Source organism: Nuphar pumila, chromosome 6 (genome assembly GCF_984573655.1).
Source record: "Nuphar pumila chromosome 6, dmNupPumi1.hap1.1, whole genome shotgun sequence".
NCBI classification, from domain to species: domain Eukaryota; kingdom Viridiplantae; phylum Streptophyta; class Magnoliopsida; order Nymphaeales; family Nymphaeaceae; genus Nuphar; species Nuphar pumila.
The window spans coordinates 108,098,473-108,119,703 of record NC_143254.1 but is presented as its reverse complement, the minus strand read 5'-3'; the positions used below and the strand labels follow the sequence as shown (position 1 = coordinate 108,119,703).

At 39.6% G+C, this 21,231-nt stretch overlaps 1 protein-coding gene across 1 annotated transcript; it reads left to right on the top strand.

Annotated features, from left to right (window-relative positions):
• Positions 1-5,138: 5,138 nt before the first annotated feature.
• LOC149835614 (CASP-like protein 2A1) lies at positions 5,139-7,253 on the top strand. Its single transcript, XM_090008634.1, has 3 exons — positions 5,139-5,577; positions 5,688-5,805; positions 6,806-7,253. The coding sequence occupies exons 1-3, from the start codon at positions 5,195-5,197 to the stop codon at positions 7,085-7,087; spliced, it is 783 nt and encodes a 260-aa protein (XP_089864760.1). The 5' UTR covers positions 5,139-5,194; the 3' UTR covers positions 7,088-7,253.
• Positions 7,254-21,231: the final 13,978 nt, after the last annotated feature.

The following is a 21,231-nucleotide window of genomic DNA, read 5'->3' as shown; positions in this document are numbered from 1 at the left end:
GGAAGGCAGCGCCCCTCCCCTGCGAGCCTAACACAGAGTGAGAGAGGGGGAGAGGTCACCTGAGAGGGATGGATGTGCAGGGTTCTTCGGCGAGGGTCGTCGACGAGGTTGCCTGCGTCGATCCCGACAAACAGAAGAAGGGGATGAAGGAGAGGAAGAACGAGAAGAAGAAGAAAAGACAACACAGGAAGAGGGGGTTACTTGCGAGGTGACCGGCGAGGGGGAGCCCGGGGATGGATGGGGTGTCGGGCGAGGGAGGTGGAATCAGGGACCCGGGGAGGTGCTCGTCGGATTGAGCCTACCGGCGAGACGGGGCTCCGGCGAGGGCTCGAGGCAGGGTGGGCTCGAGAGTGAGGGGGTTCAGGCAAACAGGGAGAGAGAAAGGCAGCGGGGATTCGGAGGGTACCTAGGGGTTGCCGAGGGGTGTCCTCGGCGGCGGATTTTGGCAGGAAATGGGCGGTTTGTAGGGACTACACAGATGCGTACGCTCTAAAGCGAAGCACGTTTCGACTTGAGGCATGCGCTTCACATGAGTGAAGCGTGTGTTTCAAGCCTGAAACGCCTCAATACCTTGAGCGTGCGCTTCGCCTATGAGGTGTATGCTTCAGGTATTGAGGCGTACGCCTCTCACAACACTGATTGCTAGTTGTTGCCACGAAATATTAAAAATTTTAAAATCTAAAATGGATCCAAATTGATCCTTATAACCTGGGTTTTCTGTTCCGCTCCTCTTCTGCGTCACTTGTCTAGCGGCCAAGGCCCCACCCCCACTAGGCCAACCACCCTTGGGGCAAATGAGGGCTAAAGTTACTTCACAAGCCCATCTTAATTGAAGCTTATCAGCCTATTGATTTCCTGTTCAAGCACCCCCAACAACTTGGCGACTCAACTTGATGGAGTTGTCACCACCACCATTATCAAAGCATTAACTGAAAGTGCATGGGTCAGCTGCTTGACTTTTATTTAAATATCTTTCCTCTACCAAATCAAGTGGGCAGGCATTTGGTTACTTTGAGAGTTCCTGAAATTTCTTGAATCCATTAATTTGGCAATTAATGGTGATCGATCCCTAAAAAAAGTTCTTACATTCCAGAAAATTTTCAAAGTTTCTAGTCCTAGTTGAATATAATTTTGCCAAAAAAAAATTCCTGATATGGATCCATCAGAAAACCTTTTCACCAATGCTTATTTCCCCTTAGTCCATGCCTTCTACTTATCGTGAGGTTTTAGAAGGTTATCTAATAATAACTCCATGTAACTGACCGCAACCATCGCTTTCAATTTTGGATGATCATCAGCAGGTAAATTGGTAGGGAAGTGACGATGGTAAAGTCACAAATCACGATATTTTCAAAAACTTAGTTTTTGTTTGGATAATCTCAGAAAAATATCTGGACAAATACCAAATGAGATATACATAAGGGTTTGCATTATATGCAGCGGTGCTGCATGACGCAGCGCCACTGACAGCCACCCATCTTCGCATTTCTTGAGATGGTCGTGGTCTCCATCTCGAGAAATGTTGAGATGGGTGGCTGTTGGCGGCGGTAGCAGTGCTGCATCATGCAACGGCACCGCGTAAAAAATGCCCTAAAAAGGGCATATAGACAATATAAAAAGAATTGTAGAAATATTACAAAAAATGCCAAACGAAATACGCATGGTTATGAAGCCTAATTCACAAAGATTCAATTGACTTTGCTAAAAGAAATGACTCGAATACAGGTGGGAATGCAGAAGAATGAAAACTTTTTTCCCAAATTTTGTGTTCGGGTAGTCATCTTCCAAACGTGACAAGAGAGCTATATAGAAGTGGAAACTGTTTCCTCTTATTGGGGTGGACCAGTCTGATCTGTTCTTGAATCCTGATTAATCCTCCAAGAAAATAATGTTAGGAATTAAATTCACAAGATTAGGCGTACACATAATTGTATAATGCATAGTACCTATACATTTATAAGCCTGCCAACGTCCGTAGGATCAAATCTGAAGCTACCCTCGTAAGGTTCCAGATACTTCCGATGAGCGGTTCTTTCAAGACCTCATTTAAGTCTCATCATGCAAATCAGTATCAAAAATAGTCTCTGGAATTTTCTCAGTTAGGGAAAATCTCGTGATAAATTGAAACTTTTTTTTTCTTGAGAAAATATTGGCAAATATAAAATAGATACAAAAGTTTATATTAAACATGTCAAAGAAATAAAATAAAATAAAATAAAATAAAAATATTGTAGAAACTTTTTATTAAGTAAATATAATGCTAATATCAGACATTATATATATATATAGGAAAACCCATATCTTCGAACATGTTTTCCTTTGAACTCGCGGTGTAATGTCGTGCATTTTTTTTTTTTTGAAAAAACAATATTTAGCGATGGTTTTGTACCAAATCTCCTGAGGATGCTGCATCGCCGTTTGATAACGCGTATTCAAGGGCGATGCTTCATCCAATGTATGTGTTTGAAGATACGGGACATTGTATGAAGGAACGAAGAAACCACTAATGGAGTAACGTACATGGACTATGCCTGCCATGCCCACGATCACTTCTCCAGCGGCGTAAACCATGGTGCACCCCTCACCCCCAGGGAACCACCAGCTTCAGCTTGGGCAAGGGGTGTGACACCCGTGGGACTTTGAATCTAGACCACCCATCTAGCAGCCTAGGTCCTCATCCCAGTGCGCCAAACCCCATGGAGCTCAGACATTTTACATTCACAGCAGGTTATATGTTCCCCCCCCCGAACAGGGCAGTTAGCTACATCTCATGATCGGGGGTCCCAAAGAGCACCACGTATGTAAGCATGTGCGTCTCGTATCCCCATGTTTGTCACCATTAATTAGCGTTGGAGTTTGATGCGATTGCAAAGACTTAAGTACCCTCTCCTCCATTGGTGCAAAAAAAAATGACGGTTCTTGAAAAGGAGTTGTTGTAAAGACTTAAGTGCCCCGAAGATGATTATTTAAGACCCAGTCTCTGCACTGCAGGATTATCCGAGAAAGAAATCTCCCCTGGAGGAGGCCATGAGCATCAACCCTCACTCTCTCTCTCTCTCCCTTCTATTTCTGCTTCTGTGCACATCCATTAGAAGATCATACATTGCTCCATCAAGCACCGACTGACCTGCACATTTACTGTTGTGGAGCCTGATTCAAAGTTTTTACCCTTACAGAAGGAGGGTCTGGGGGCTCCTCCCAACGTGGGTAGCATCATTCAACTTGAAGAGTTGTGAAGTCTGATTTAGAGTTTTTACCCTTACAGAAAGGGGGGTCTGAGAGCTCCTCCCAGTGTGGGTAGCATCATTCAACTTGAAGAGTTATGGAGTCTGATTCAGAGCTTTTACCCTTACAGAAGGGGGGTCTGAGGGCTCCTCCCAGCGTGTTCATGGCCTTTTGCCCTTACAGAAGGGGGGATTTACATTTCGTAGAACACCCGTCACCGGAACGAGATGAACACCCATCACCGAAACGACGGCTCCGCTGAGACCTCCTCGCTAGGGAGAGGAAGACGACGTGGTGGAGCTTCTGCTGGCCATCCTCAGCGCGACAGCACCGACTGGGTTGCTGTCGAGGAGGAGGGCGAGAACGGTGACTCTTAGCTTGGGCAATCTTTCTTTTGATGATTGTGGTTGTAATATATCGTTGAAGTTAAAATGGGGAATGAAATGACAATAGAAATTGCTGAAAATTTACAGAAATAAACTAGACTCAATAACGAAGACACCACTTTTTACGGATTTGGAATATGACCTCCGATTAGGGAGATATGGCTCTGACAAGTTGGTCCTAATTTGCAGAAGACACTACAAATCGCTATAGCGATTTGCGGAAGACACTACAAATCGCTATAGCGATTTACGGAAGACACTACAAATCGCTATAGCATTTCGCGATTTACGGAAGACACTACAAATACTACAAATTGTTGTAGGAAAGCCCGATAATACTACAAATCATTGTTGGAAGGCCCAAAAAAAATTTGGTCCGGAGGGCGCTGCCCCCCGAGCCCCCCGCCAGGGGCGGCCCCCCCTGGACCGCTGACCGCGCAGCAGGATCCGCGCCGGAGGGAGCCCCTGGACCCCCCTCCTGTAAGGGCAAAAACTCTAAATCAGGCACATAAGTAGAGAGAGAAGGGAGAGAGAGTGAGAGGGTTGGTGTTCATGGCCTTCTCCAGGAGGAACCCTTTACCTCCCTTGATTTCTTCTCTACAGAGAGAGAGGGTTTTACAGTGTTTTACGAAGAAGGAAGAAGAAGAAGGTGACGATGGAGCAATGTAGGATCGTCTGTTGGATGTGCACAGAAGTAGAGAGAGAAGGGAGAGAGAGTGAGAGGGTTGATGTTCATGGCCTTCTCCAGGAAGAACTCTTTGTTTCCCTTGATTTCTTCTCTAAAGAGAGAAAGGGTTTTACAGTGTTTTACGGAGAAAGAAGAAGAAGACATGTTTGTCCTTTTTTTGAACAGAAAAAGAAGAAGACTTTGAAGAGTCAACATCATCCTCGACTTTCTGGATGGAGGACATGTTTGTCCTTTTTTTGAACTATTTGTTTTTTCTTTTTTAAATAAAGGACATTTTTGTTATTTTTTCAAACCATCACTTTATGAGAAGAATAGCAATAAAGGGTACTTAAGTCTTTGCAACAACACCAGAGTCCGATGCAAAGTTATGTCAACATACACGGGAATACGAGCCCCATGTACTTGTATACGTGGTGCTCATTCAATGCCCCAAACACAGACGTGGGATTCAGTGAATCATCGGGGGCAGTGAAGTCAATGTCCATTTCTCCCATTTATGAGGCCTCATTAAGTTTGGAGAAGACCAGGCATTAATGCTCCATGAATGGCATTAAAGATCTCCAACTGTCTCTGAATGATAACGGGAAAAGATGAAAAGAAGTTGAAATGAAGGTGGAAAACGGAAAACATGAAAAGAACTAGACATTGGTCATGCATAAACCAACCCCTTGGGCCACAAACTTTGTACCACACCTCACAAGTAGGTTGGATATTACCAACGGTAGTTAGAAGATCATTGTCCATGATAAAGAGTCATTACTCACCAAGTCTCAATCTCATTAATTGCAGATTAAGTCCTATACCATTATTGGGTTCCCTGTAAATCTGTACTGCCTTTTCCCAAAGAAAGAGGACAGTTAAGTCTGAAGGCAACTCCATCCCATTAATTGCATGCATGCACTTTGGAATGTGTGACCAACTCTTTAAATCAAACGAGCTGAGAGGCATTCAAGGTGCCAACGAACTCTACGACCATCTCCTCCCACTCTTGCTGCCTCTAAATGAGCTGCTCTGTCACCTGCCATTGCCAAGAAAGCCAGGAGTGAAGAAAAAAAAGAGGGAGAGAATGGAGAAGGCAGCAGCCATGGATGTTGCCGTAACTAACCTTGCATCAGTGGAGCCACAGCCGGAAGAAATGGCATGGATGCGCACGGTAGAGACGCTGTTCCGCATCCTTCCCATGGCACTCAGCCTCGCAGCGCTCCTGGTGATGCTCAAGAACAGCCAGAACATCGAGGACCTCCCATCGGTTACCTACAGCGACATCGGAGGATTCAAGTACTGCTCTCTCTCTCTCTCTCTCTCTCTCTCTCTCTCTCTCTCTCTCTCTCTCTCTCTGTGTGTGTGTGTGAAATGGTGGGTGGGTGCATTCTGATCTTAATCTGCAGGTACCTGGTCTATGCAAATGCCATATGTGCTGGGTACTCGCTCCTCTCTGCGCTCGGTGTTACAGTGCCACGCAGCACAACCAAGTCACACAATTGGGCATTATTCTTTTTTGATCAGGTATTCCTCTTTCATGCCGGAGCAGATCCAGTGATCGGGCCAAAGTACTTTGTAAAATACTCAGGCCACACAAAACACAGAAAATGGCTGAGTGTATAGCGATTTTCCGTGGCTTGTGTTTTATAGAGAAAATATCCCAGGTTTGTGTTTTACAAAAAATCGCTGCACATCCCTCGTGCAAGACATAAGTACATACAAATGTCACACACCTCGATATTGAGATTTTTAACAACCTTTGGAAGTGGTAAGATTTTTCATAGAGAAGTCAATATTCATTTCATATGAAAAGCATGGGATGCATGGACATGAAAAAATTTTCACCATTAATTCTTTGCCTCCTTTTGGAGAACCTTTTCATAAGTACAACTGGCTAAATAAAAAAAATATATGAGAATTTTACATATGAAAATTTTTCTCCCCTTTTGGAAGTACATGGGAAGATTTTATTTTTCCATTCCGTACAGAAATTTCTTTTTTTATTTTCCCACTTCAAAACATGCCTTTGGCAACCATAAAACATCAATTTTTTTTGAAAATATATACAAATATAATTAAAATTAAAAATATTAAAGAAAGTGCTTTTATTATGTTCATATCACATTCTAATATCACAATATTTCTTGGGATTGCATCTGCTTCTAAAAATATATTTTCAAAAAATCATGAGTATTTATTAATGGATCTGAAGCCCCAAAAAATATGAAAAAGCACACATGAAACACCGGACATTAGGTTTAGGTTACAAACACATACAGTCCAAGATAAAGAACTAGTAATTATGGTTCCAACATTTCGTCTCAAAGACCAGTTTTAACATGATAAATGAAAAAATTGACTCCTAAAGGCTGTTCTCTTCAAGTTTAATGACGAAGGGAACCATCTCATGTTTACACAAGCAGGAGAAAGACAGGATGCCAACCTATGCCCAAAGGCATCTACATGAACAAAGATGCTGCATTCTCTTTTGCTAGGCAACTAAGCAACTGGCCCCTACATGCAGGTACTCACCTACTTGACTCTAGCAGCGGGCACCATCAGCACGGAAGTTATGTACCTAGCTTACAATGGTGATATGAAGCTAACATGGAGTGAAACCTGCAGCACCTTTGGCAGCTTCTGCAGAAAGGCCACTGCCTCTGTGGGTATCACATTTTCCGTTGTACTCTGCTACATCCTCTTGTCACTCATCTCCTCCTACCGTCTCTTCAGCACTTTTGATGCTCCAAGCAGCAGTTCAGCCATCAAACGTGTTGAGGCTGCAGCCTCACCCTTATCCGCTTAGCTAGCAATGAGGATGGGAAACTTGAGTTCCATGATTTACCATTGTTATAAAAGGATGTCAAGTACTCTGGCAGCAACATGATGAATCTAGCTTTAGACTCTGTTGGTTTATGTACTTTGTAGTTACTTGTCGTTTCTCTAATGAAGAAGATGAAGACTTGATCTTAGTAGCACATTCAGGTATCACATGCATTGCCACCAAGTTCTTAGACTACAGTTCATCACATGAAATGTGGCTCAAGTTCTAATCAGTGTTTAGAAACATGTTTAAGTTTATGTAAACAGCGGAAAGTAAAAGAGTTTAGTCATTTGATACCTGGTAGAAATGGCAACCCATGAACCTTAGTGGAAACCAAGGAGATAACAGGGTTATGCTTCTCTTGTAGAAAAAAAGAATCGTTTCTGTGTTTGAGGTTGTCATCTTGATGCTAACAGGACCCTGGCCCAAGGGATTCCCTGGTTGCAGCAGTCGAGGGTAATCATCACCCTTCCCATATGCATGCTTAAAAGGACATGGAAATGTTCTGAAGCCTGACAAACAACTCTCATAGAACCAACACATATAGCAACTCCACCTTTTAGATGAGATAAACACACAAACGAGCACTAAATAAACTAAAAGACTTCCTTTTTACTTCATGGGGTTCGGGAGACAGACTGCTCGTGTCTATTGCAGGTTTTGCAACTCTCTAATGGAGCATGGCAAAAAATCAACAGAATTTCGGTCTTTTTTCAATCTCAAGTTTCTTCCATATTTACACCAAAAAACCGAAACCTGATTACCAATTACTCTACGAAGTTAAGAGTACACTTTTTTCCTGAAAACATCAAATTGCAACACAATCCAATTTGCTTTGCAATTAAGAAGCATTATCTTGAAAGCTGGTTGCAAAGTAATCTTTTCCTGATTACATATGCTACCCGAATCACACAGCCTAGTCTGCCTAGACTCTTCTAGAAGGCCAGGGAATGCCAATAGGGGGAGGTTGCATATCTGTGATGGTGGCCAACAGGGAAGTCGCACAACTGCCTTAGTGTCTAAAAAGCACATCATAGAAGAAATAATGCCTTGTTTCAACAAAGGATATCCGGAAAATGCCAAAAACAGTAGCATCTATTACATGAGAATGGAGCATCAGTAATGAGACCTGACATAAAACTAACGTCAATTCACATTGTTATTGAAGATGATATACTATGTGCATCTGCAAGGATGTACACATGCATGGTATGTATCCTATATATATAAATGCCAATGACATCACAATGCCACATACAAAATTAGGTTAGTCTATGTTAAGACAATCACCATGGAATGAAATACAGCACATCCAAATTTCAAATTGGAGAACCACAATTTTATGAGCATAAAGTTGGCTATAGTTGCTTATTCTCTCCGTTGAGATGTCTCAATAAATACAATGACATGCAATAATCATACTAGTGTTTTAGCAAGTTCTAGGCACGATAATGCCGAGTACATGCCTCCATGCAGCATGAAGACATGATAATATCAAGGAACTATTTCAATTCATATTTTGTCATTACAAAATGAACAGATCAAATCAAATCAATACTAGGGAGCCACTACTTGTATCAAGCACAAGGTCACCCAGATGTCTCATTCAGAATAGGTACTCAGGTGTTCTAATTGATAAGGTTAAGAGAACCACCATATGATTGGGTTCATATTTTGTAAATTTGACTGCACCTTACACTCTAGCACAAAAGACAGGTGCGAGCTTTGTCTGATCAAGCTGCGCCTACAGTTGTAATTCAATATGGTTTGTTTACTAGGAACCATATATTGGATCGAGCTGTTTTGACATAAAAACACAATTTTCTTAATTGCGAAAAATCGGTGTATTGTGGGCTGTTGATTTTTGAAGTTCTTGAGAAAACTAATACACAACACAACAGATTATTCAAATCATGTTTTTTACTGAATAAACCATGCAGATAATATTTGTAGGGCTTCGGCCACAAAAAATAAAGAAAATCTTCAAAACAAGTGGCTTTTGATAGAGATTATCATCCTAATGAGAGTAGGTAATATAATCCCTGATTAATTTCTAATTTCTTCTGATATACTAATTTCTTCTATGCTCTATCTTTATGGGTCTATATAGAGATTTGTGTAGTGTAAGCAGATAAAGGTAATGGATCAGTGTTGACGACAACTGCTAGGACCTTATTTGGTAGGTAACTATGACTTGTGCTTGTAAACGGATTCAAACCTCAATTTCTACATAAAATCATAACCATAAGTTAAAATTGATTATCACACAAATGTTCACATCCTGTTACTGCAAAATATCAACGAGAAGATAAACGTGCACAGAGGCATGCAGAAATAACTACATAACATATAGACGTGTAAGAGCTACCGCCCATAAAGAGTAGGCTTCATGTTATTTCACCTGTCCATCAACAATAGTAGTATAATCTAGCAAAGCCTACAGGTTGCGTCATGCCCAGGAGTTGTCAATAATTTTACCTCCGCCAGAATTGGGTGTATTCCGACCCGGATCCGACTAAAACGTGCTGGTATCATGTCTGGACCCAGGTCTGACTACACATAAAAAACCATACCTGCATCCAATTAAGATTACATGCACCATACCTGGTCCATACACGACAAAATGATATTTTTTTTATAATTTTTACATTGCAAAATTGCACATCTTAGTTGAAATACGGGTTGCACCTGGGTCTGGTATGAAATTTCATAAACCACACTGGCTCCATATGCTAGCCAGACCTCACAGGTCTGATCAGGCCTTCCTTTGTTACTGAACCCTGACCCTACCATATCCGGGTCAGGATCAGATCAAACACAACCCATGCCAATATGATTATGTTAGCTGAACTAAGTTCCCAAAGTCACACATAAATCACTCTAAAATGCATATTTTAACACCCCCTCAAACTCAGTATCACAACCTAGAGTTTGCCAAGAAGAAGGTGAAATCTAAGAGAGGGAAGAGTCTTGGTGAAGAAGTCCAACAACAACAACTACGCCTTCATCCCAAAACAATTGGGGTCGGCGATATGAACCAAAAAAGAAAATCATTCTGGGTCTTCCACATGAATCCTTCTCCTCCAATCATTTCTATCCAATGCCATGTCCTCGGTGAGGTTCAAAGCATTCATATCCTTTCCTATCACCTCCATCCATGTCTTCCTAGGCCTACCCCGACCTCTTTTAACTAATATATTTTTCCATTTCTCCATCCTTCTAACTGGAGCATCATTTGGCCTTCACCGAATATGTCCAAACCACCGTAAACGATTCTCTCTCATCTTATTTTCAATGGATGCAACACCTACCTTCTTACGTATCTCCTCGTTCTGAATCTTATCTTTTATTGTATTTCCACACATCCATCTCAGCATACGCATCTCAGCTACACTCATTTTTTGAATATGTTGTCTCTTGGCAGCCCAACATTCCGTACCATATAGTAAAGTGGGCCTAATAGTCGTCCTATAAAACTTTCTCTTCAACCGCAATGGCATTCTACGATCGCACAACACTCCAGTTGCACTCTTCCATTTCATCCACTCAACCTTTATCCTATGATTTACATCCCCATCAATTTCTCCGTACTTTTGAATGATAGATCCCAAATATTTGAAACAATCATCCACCGGTATTTCTTGCTCACCAAGCTTCACTACACTCCCATCACTACTTCGTTGCTTACTAAACCGACATTCCATGTATTCTGTCTTACTCTTACTCAACTTAAAACCTCTTGCTTCCAATGTTTGTCTCCATAATTCTAACTTAGCATTAACCCCAGCTCTAGACTCATCAATCAAAACAATATCATCAGCAACCAACATACACTACGACACATTTTCTTGAATTGATCTCGTAAGCTCATCCATCACTATAGCAAATAGGAAAGGGCTTAAAGTAGATCCTTGATGTAACCCAACTGTTATAGGAAAATTGGTTGTCACCCATCCACAAGTGCGGACATTGGTTATTACTCCTTCATACATATATTTAATTATACTAATGTACTTGAGAGAAACACTTTTCTTCATCATTGTCTACCAGAGAACGTCCCTAGGTACTCTATCATATGCCTTCTCCAAATCAATAAAAACCATATGCAAATCTTTGTTCCTCTCTTTATTTCTCTCAATAAGTTGTCTAAGAAGATGTATAGCTTCCATAGTTGATCTTTCAGGCATAAAACCAAATTGATTCTCTGATATCATGACAACCTTCCTCAACCTAGACTCAATCATCTTCTCCCAAAGTTTCATAGTATGACTCATGAGTTTTATACCACGATAGTTTGTGCAATCTTGTATATCACCCTTATTCTTATATAGAGGCACCAAAGTACTCTTCCTCTACTCATTAGGCATCTTATTTGTCCGCCAAATCTTGTTAAAAAGATTTGTCAACCATTCTAAACCTTTCTCTCCCAAGCATTTCCAAGCATCAATAGGTATACCATCTGGGCCAACTGCCCTTTTTTATTTCATTTTCTTCAAAGCCTCTGCAATTTCTTTCTTTTGAATCTTGCGCATGAAGTCACGATTCATCTCATGAAAAGGAATAGAGGAGTCTCCAAGATCCTGAGCATGACTTTCATTAAATAACTTATCAAAATAATCTTTCCATCTCTCCTTAATCTCATCATCTTTGACTAAAACCCTTTGCGTTTCATCTTTGATACATCTAACCATACCCAGATCGATCCCTCAATTTCCTATTTCTCATCTTTGCAAGCCTATAAATATCCTTCTCGCCCTCTTTGGTATCCAACTTGTCATAAACCTCCTTATATATCTTATCCCTCGCGTTCTGCACTACTTTTTTAGCTTCCTTCTTTGCTATCATATACTTCTCCAAATTCTCATTATCACGACTCTTACTTAGATTTCTATAGCACTCTCTTTTAACCTTAATAGCTAATTTGACATCCTCGTTCCACCACAATGTATCCTTACCTAGCGATGCACCACCTTTAGACTCACCCAATACCTCCTTAGCCACCTTTCTCATGCCACCCACTATCTTATTCCACATTGATTCTGAATCCTCCTCGAGACACCAATCAACTTTCTTAACTACCTGCTCTACAAGCATTCCTTGTTTAGCTCCTTTCAGTGCCCACCACTTAATTCTAGGATCTATCCTATGTCTATCCCTTTTGCGGCATTGTCTAATTCTAAGATCTAAAATTAAGACTCTATGTTGTGTAGCTACACTTTCTCCCGATATAACCTTACAATTGATGCAACAACCCCTATCTCTTTTTCTAAGTAGGAAAAAATCTATCTGACTCATATTAACCCCACTTTTAAATGTTACTAGGTGAGACTCCCTCTTCCTAAACCAAGTGTTTGCTAAGATCATATCATAGGACAAACCAAAATCTAAAATCCTTTCTCCACTTTCGTTTCCTTCTCCTATACCATAGCCTCCATGGATACTCTCAAATCCATCCCTACTAATGCCTGCATGCCCATTAAGGTCACCGCCAATGAAAAGCCTTTCTCCATAAGATATCCCTTGTACTACTCCATCTAAATCTTCCCAAAATTGATGCTTAATGGAATCATCTAAACCTACTTGAGGTGCATAAACACTAATAATATTAATAATATCCGTACTTAATACTAATTTAATAAGTAAAATCTTATCACCCTTCCTACAGACCTCAACTACATTATCTATAAACTCACGACTCATAACAATCCCTACTCCATTCCTATTCCTATTTATTCCTGTATACCAAATCTTATATCCCCAAGGTTCTATTACTTTTGCTTTCTCACCTACCCATTTGGTCTCTTGTAGACATAAAATATCAATCTTTCTCCTACACATAACATTTACTAACTCTTCAAACTTACCAGTTAAAGATCCTATGTTCCAAGTGGCTAACCTAATTTTATGGTCTTGGACTAACTTCTTTAACCCCCACCCGTCAAACAAAGTGAGGGAACCCTTGCATATTTGACACCACACCCGGGTGCCGGTGTGACGCGTCGCTTTCGGGCGACGACCTAGCAACCCTTGCCCATTTATCACTGCCTCTGGGCCTATAGAGTACAACGCGTCGCTCAGTAGGGAACGCCCCAACGAAATTCTCATATTGGTTCATATTCATAGGGTATGACTAAGTTTTTTATGTTGGCTGTCACAGGCCTACCGCAACCCTCCTCCTTTATCGAGGCTTGGGACCAGCAGTGTATAACTAAACAATTATACACAGGCAAAGTCACATATGAAGAAGTCTGCTAACATTAATTGATACTTAGATGTCACATGTGACAATGTAATGGTCTTCTTCAAAAATTCATCTCGAACATAGTGACAATTCATTTCTATGTCTTGGTTCTCTCATGAAACGTGTATTTTTTTGCAATGTAAATTACACTTTTGTTATCACAACATAATCTTGAGAGTTCTGTTATGCGAACTCCTAAGTCTTATAACAGTTGTCTCAACCACAGTAGCTTAAAAGTAGTAATTATCATAGATCGATACTCTACCTCTGTGGAGGATAGGGATGCATTTTGTTGTATATTGAATTTTTAAGATATTAAAGAGTCACCTACAAAGACACAATAACTTGTGGTTGAGCATTGATCATTCATGCCCCCTTCCCATTGATAGTCAAAATAAGCAATTACTTTCAATGAAAAAAATACTATAAAATTAATTTATGATTAATAATATTTTTAATATATCTAATAATCCTCATTACAATACTCATATGTACTATAGTGGAAGAATATTAAAATTGACTAATGTCAATGCATGTTCCTCCATAACCAAACCCGAAAAACCAATTTTCAATCATTCTCTTTCCAAACTCACCCAAGAACAATATGATAAGATCATGGCTATTGTCAATCTAGGTAATCAAAATACTCCATCTATAGCCAATCTTGCAGGTAATATACCCAAACCATCAGTTTGTTTATTTGTATCTCAATGTTGGATTATAGATTTAGGGGTCACAAATCATATCACAAATTCAATATCTAACCTTTCATCCCCAGTGCTGATTTTCTTGCTACCTATCGACCTCCTTGATGGGACATCCACCCCTGTTACTCACACTAACAATGTCACGTTGACATCTATAATTACTTTACATAATGCCTTATATGTTTCTTATTTCAAAATCAACCACATTTCAGTTAGTAAATTAATTCATGATTTGAAATATGATGTTGTGTTTAAAGAAAATCATTGTGTTTTTTAGGACCCACACTCGAAGATGACGATTGGAATGGGTAGGCTGCAAGGGAATTTTTACATCCTTGAAAATGATGGTAACCATGCCTTGAATGCTTCGTCTCCTTCCATTTGGCACCTTAGACTTGGACATTTATCAAATTCTCAACTTCAAATTCTTATTAATTCCAATAAAGTTAATGAAAAAAAATTCATGAACATTGTTCCATTTGTCATAAGGCCAAATAAACCAGATTGTCATTTCCCCATGGGACCATATCATCTTCTAAACTATTCGAGTTACTACATTGTGACATATGGGGTGCATATCAAACTCTTTCTATGTCAGAAGCTCATTTTTTATTCACCATAGTAAATGACTACAACGAATGCATGTGGGTATATCTCCTGAGGTATAAGTCTGAGATGTTTAATATTATCAAAAATTTTATTGTGTTGATTCAAAATCAATTTCAAACCAATGTTTTGAACATTAGATCTAACAATGGAACCATTTTTTTTCAAATGACATGCAACTTTACCTTAGAGAAAATGGAATCAACCATCAATATAGTTGCATAGCAACTTCACAACAAAACGAAGTTGTTGAATACAAACATAGAGATTTATTGAATGTGGCTCAGGCTCTCCGATTTCAATCTAATTTACCAATCAAGTTTTGAGGAAAATATGTTCTTACTGCAATATATCTTATAAATCGACTACCTTCAAAACCCTTGATGGGTAAAACTCCCTATGAGATGTTATACAACTAAGCACCCAAATATAATCATTTACGAATATTTGGATGCTTATGTTATGCTTTTAACATCAATCATACCCACAAATTTGATACACGTGCCGAACAATGCATCTTTGTAGGGTATCCATATGGTCAAGTTGGTTATAAAGTTTATAATCTTGAATCTCAAAAGATATTTGTCAATCGAGATGTCAGATTTTATAAAAATATTTTCCCTTTTCAAAATCATAAAGCCCCTTCTATTGATGCTGATAATGTTATACTTGTACCCATTTTTGAACCCTAAGACTTTTCACCATAGCATCAAGACCATGAGCCTTTGCCCACCATCCCGAATGCCTCAAATGATCCAACATCATCGTCTACTTTAGATGACCCATCCAATCCTACCACCAATCATAGCACCCAAGAAATGCCTCAACTTTGAAGATCTGATCGTTCTCGCCAACCACCTTCATACCTCAAGGATTTCAAGTATTACTTTGCAGCCCCGTACTTCAATCAGATGAATCATCTGATGTGGCTCAAGTACCCATCATCCTCTTAACCATTACCTTGCATATCAACACTTCTCTCCTTCCCATAAATTTTTCTTAGCAACCATCACTCATAATTTTAAGCCAAAGACTTTTGTTCAAGCTATGAAACACCAACATTGGCGTGATGCCATGGTTGCTGAAATTTGAGCACCTAAGGCGAACAATACTTAGACTGTGATGACATTACCTGAAGGTAAGCATCCTATTGATTGCAAATGGGTCTATAAAGTTAAATTTGGTGTGATAGTTCCATTGAATGTTATAAAGCCCACTTGGCTGCCAAAGGGTATACTCAAATAGAAGGTCTTGATTATAATGAGACATTTGCTCCAATGGCCAAGATGGTCACCATTCGATGCCTTCTTGCCATTACTTCTATATGTAATTGGTACCTTTTTTAAATTGACGTCAATAACATATTTCTTCATGGTGATCTCGATGAAGAGGTATACATGCAGTTCCTTCTCGAATTTTCTAGTCAGGGGGCACACCAAGTCTCTTTATGGTCTCAAACAATTCTCGCGGAAATGGTTTGCGAAACTCTCCTCTAATTTAAGAAAAATTAGATTTGTTCAATCCAAGGCCGACTATTATTTATTCTCACAAACAGGAACAATTACCACATGTTCATATTGGTGTACATGGATGACATCATCATCGCAGGAGATAATCTTGATCAGATCAACATCTTCAAACAGAATTTCAACAAGAAATTTTGCCTTAAAGATCTCGACACTCTCAAATATTTCAAGGGCATTGAAATGGCTCGATCCAAGCAGGGGATTTTCCTCTCTCAACACAAGTATACATTGGATATATTGGAAGACATGGGATATCTGTGTTCGAGGCCATGCTCTTTTTCCATGGAACAAAATTCAAAGTTCAATAATGATGATGGGTCCATTTTGGACGATCTGACTCTTTATCGATGACTGATTGGTCGACTGATATATCTCACCATCACACGCCCTGACATCTCCTATACAATTCATGTTCTAAGCCAATTTTCAAGTCAACCATGCACTCCTCATATGGATGTCGCTTTTCAGATTTTGTGATATCTTAAAGGAACCCCCGTCCAAGGGATTCTAATGAATTCATCTAGTCTGTTGACTGTTCTCGACTATTCTGATTCAGATTGGGCTTTTTGCCTAATGACCCACAGATCTACTTCTAGATATTGCATTATGATCAACCTGAGTTCGATATCTTAAAAATAAAAAAAACAATCCACTGTATTTCAATCATCTGCAGAAGACAAATATTGTTCTATGGCATTAGCTACTTGTGAGCTCATTTGGGTCAAATATTTATTGATCGACTTTGGGATCACTCATCCTCAACCAATGACTCTCTTTTGTGACAATCAAGAAGCACTGCAAACACATCGAAATCGATTGTCATCTTATTCGGGAGAAAATTGAAAATGGGTTAATTCGTACTTAGTTTATTCCTACTCATTTACAGTGCGCAAACATATTCACAAAGGCCTTGGGAAGTGCACAACTCTCTCTTCTGAAGACCAAGTTGGGCATGCTTGATCCACATGCTCCAACTTGAGGGGGCGTATTAATTGTTATATGATAAATCGTTATCGATTTATCATCTACATTTGATATTCTCCACAACAACTACATTTGGACTTATACGATTGATAAATGGTTATCGGCATCTACATTTGATATTATCCACATCAACTACATTTGGGCTTATACTATTGATATCCTCTAAAGGAATCTCATTACCTACATTTGAGGAGGCAGCCAGCATGGGATAACGTCTATTCGGTTAGCTATTACCTACTTTCAAGGAGTAAGAGTCGATCGAATAGTTGTCTAATTCAAGTTGTATTTATATGTACTCAGTCTTTTGTAATTAATGTATTAAGAAAAACTTAATCAGATTTTCATCTTTAATCTTTCCTCAACTCTTGAGTTCTCTGCACAAACCCATGGATGGTGTGCCTTGCTGCAATATTGACACTTGATGCTGAGGTGTCTCAAGGGTTTTACCAATCAAAGGTGTGCTAATATCCGGCATGTGCTGAGTGAATATTTGTTTTATTTTGTATTTTTATATTTATTTTTCAATATCTTAAATTTTTACATGCCAAGGTTTTCTAAATATTTTCTTAAAAAGCCTTTTTTAAGGGAAAAAAAATTATATATAAAAAAAAGACAACATCCAGGTTATACATGTTTTAATGGTTTTCACTTGTCACATCAACAAGATGAAGATTACAATTCCACCGTAAGTACGTCTTTACGGGCCTTCTCCTGAAAACCCTAGGAGGGTTTCAATTTCAATGCTTAACGCCTGCACTATATGGAGCACTAACTAGAAAGGGGGCATGGATGAAGTCACAGTAGAACTAGCTTGAGCTTTTGTATTACGTTTTCTCATGTAAGACCTTGTGAGCCCAGTTTTATGTTTTATTAAGTAGCCTTGTATCAACTGTAGTCACAAAATGTGAACGGAGCTGGGTGTTACCTTTCAATTCAATCGGACTACTGGGGTTTTGAACCTGCAACGTCCCACCACAGGGAGACATACGTACTGACAGCTCCTACCAACCACACAGAGCCCCGTTGGTGCATTTGTAGCTTGAGAAAAAAAATGTAATTTTACTGGAGTTTTGCACTGATGCTTGATTGATTGGATCGGATCTACAGATCACTATGATAACCTAACCATGACCTTGGTTAAAAACTTAAATTAAGGTCATGTCTGCTAGGTGATCCAATGAGTCCGACTATAGGAGCCTTAGGGCCTCACGTACGTTTCAATTCTTTTGATTTGGGTAGACCATAGATCGACTCCCAAGAGGAGAAAACTCTTTGACTAGGACCCTTGCCCTGAGGGCCTATGCTGGGCTTTCGCTTTGCAAGGAGGTGACACCCACAGGATTTAAACCTTGACCATCCCTATGATAACCAAGGCCCAATCCCACTACACCAACCCCCTTTGGGCCTCACGTACGTTTCAATTGCTGATGAAATGTAGGAAAGCGAAAAATGGCATGGTGTGACTTTCATTCATTTCTAGAAAAGACAAAAAATAAGTTTCTAAAAGGCATTTTGAGTTACCCTCTATCTATATAAGTGGTAAATTATAATTTCTTAAAAATCCAATGTGTTAAAATCGACTTAAAGGCCGGGCAAATAAATTTTCTCAAAATATTTACAAAATTATAGTGAATTGGAACATCTCGAACCAATTTCAAATCAGACTAAAAAAAAAAGAAACTGCTTCAGTTAAAATAGCAAAACAAAGAAAATTTACTAATTCGTAGAAAGGAACACTTTTGTAAGAAATAAAAATTAAAATGATTATTTGTAAGATAAAATTGGTTTAAGTAGTCAATAAAAGATGGCTTATCAGGTGAAATCAAGATCCAAAGTGGATAGAAGTCACCTTTTCTTTTTTCCTCTCCCAAGAACAATATTTTGTACCGGCACGAGATGAGCTGAAAATGAGCTGGCTCATGGAAAAACATTTCATGTTATACATATATATATATATATATATATATAATTTTTTATGTTATACTTAAAAATGTATATTGTTGATATATTATCTTAATAGTTCATATTTTTATGTACATTTCTTCTCTTTCTCTCTCTATATATATTATGCATTTTTTATGTATTACACTTAAAATATTTATTATACATAATTATATATATTATCTATATGAGCTCTCTCGAGCCAAGCCGAGCCAAACACCTTGTGTTCCGGCTCAACTTGCTTAAGCTAAACGAGCTGCTGGTAGCTCCGCTTGCTAACTATACCAACCGATCACGAACCAGTTCATGACGAGCTGAACTATCCTAGTCACGATTTGCTGGGTTCGTTTATCAGCCATATCTGCTATTCTCATTTAGCAAGGCATGCTCGACTAGACCAACGGGTCAATATGCTAAAAGGTTGACAACAACATACCAAACGTTCATGACCCACGTCCATAGAAAATTAGAGTAATTTTGAAAGAGGGTAGAAATAGCTAGGAACATTGGCAAGGAAATCCATGAACCATAAGATCCAACATCGTCTTCCATTCTATCAAGCAAAGCAAATCTCTTTTTAAACACTAGAAACAATGTTGTCAGAACTGGTTTGCAAATCGGCCTAAATCAGATCGATTTGGATTATTTTGAAACGATTTATCTAAAAGTTTCTATTGAAAAGAACTAAAAAAATATGAAAATTCAAAAAATTATCTAAAAAAGGAAAATATGAAAATGAAGTAAATGATGATTCAGAGGTTCAATCAAATTCTAAAATACACATTTAATACTTTAAAATCTAATAAGTAAAACAAATATCATAATTATCAAAAAAAATGTGAAACAGATAAAGACATAAATTGTACTAGCTTTTGTGCTTAATATTAGAGTTATCAGAAGTGCCATAGAGAATGGGGAAGCGCAAAATATCACACTTTTGAAACGTTCTGAGAAGCATAAAAAAATTGAGAAGCACGCTTTTCATCTCAATTTATCGCTTTTTTTTCTTCTCTTTTTTCACTTTCTCATTGCTTCATAGGTCACTTTGGAGACTATTCCTGTTTGGCTTCTAAGTTGTCTCATGTTTCTGGCTTTCTAAAATTTTGAAAGTGACTCACTTCCCGCTCTCGCTTCCTCGGCTGACAACTTTGCTTAATACCATAATTGATCACGAATTAGAAAATATGAAAAATCTGGCCAATTGATTTTTGAATTTTTTGACAGTTTTGCCCTTTTCTCGCCTGAAAAATTAAGTGCCTTGTCAAAGTTGTCGCCTAAAAAAATTAAGGGCAAGCCCTGTATAAGTTGTCACCTAGAAAAATCAGGTACCATGGTTTTAAATAAGACGCCTGATTTTTTCAAGCGATAAAAGAGCAAAACTGTGAAAAAAAAAGTAAATTGGTCATGATTAGCATATTTTTCTAGTTTAGGGCCAGTTACAGTATTGTACAAAAAATCACTGCCATCTACGATCATTTTTCCGAAAAAACAAAAACAAAACCAATTATAGTGGATTCTAAATTAAAATTGGGAGGTCCCAATTCAAATGGAATCAATTGGCTGATTCAATTCCATTTTAACAACATTGTTTCTAAAGAGAAGCTTCCTGGTAGGGATGGCAGTGGACCGGGGGAAAGCGGGCCCCGCCTCGCCCCATTTGGATCGGGGATGAAACGGGGATGGAGGCGGGGACAAAGGTTAAAATCCATCCCCGTCCGGGGGTGGAGGCGGGGATGGACGTGCACTTTTCCCCGCCCCGCCCCATCCCCGCCGCAACCCCGCCCGACCACTTTTCCCCGCAATATCCCCGCCCCGCCCCATCCCCGCCGCAACCCCGCCCCGACCACTTTTCCCCGCAATATCCCCGCCCCGCCCCGCCTCATCCCCGTTTGAACCGGGGATGGAGGACATGAAACGGGGATGAAGGCAGGGGTGGAGGATAAAATCCATCCCCTTGCTGGGGAGGCGGGGCGGGGGCGGGGGTGGAGGATAAAATCTTGAGGCCCGCCCCGCCCCACTGCCATCCCTACTTCCTGGAGAGGCGGAGGAGGACGGGTAGGGTGTGTGAAAAAAGAGAAAGAGAGGGGTATTTTCATCATTTCATTACATCTAACATGGGGC

Excerpts from the sequence above, each read along its gene's own strand:
- LOC149835614 (XM_090008634.1), top strand. The coding sequence starts at position 5,195 with ATGCACTTTGGAATGTGTGACCAACTCTTTAAATCAAACGAGCTGAGA. Across the intron at positions 5,578-5,687 it reads AGCGACATCGGAGGATTCAA|GTACCTGGTCTATGCAAATG; the intron begins GTACTGCTCTCT and ends CTTAATCTGCAG. Across the intron at positions 5,806-6,805 it reads CATTATTCTTTTTTGATCAG|GTACTCACCTACTTGACTCT; the intron begins GTATTCCTCTTT and ends CCCTACATGCAG.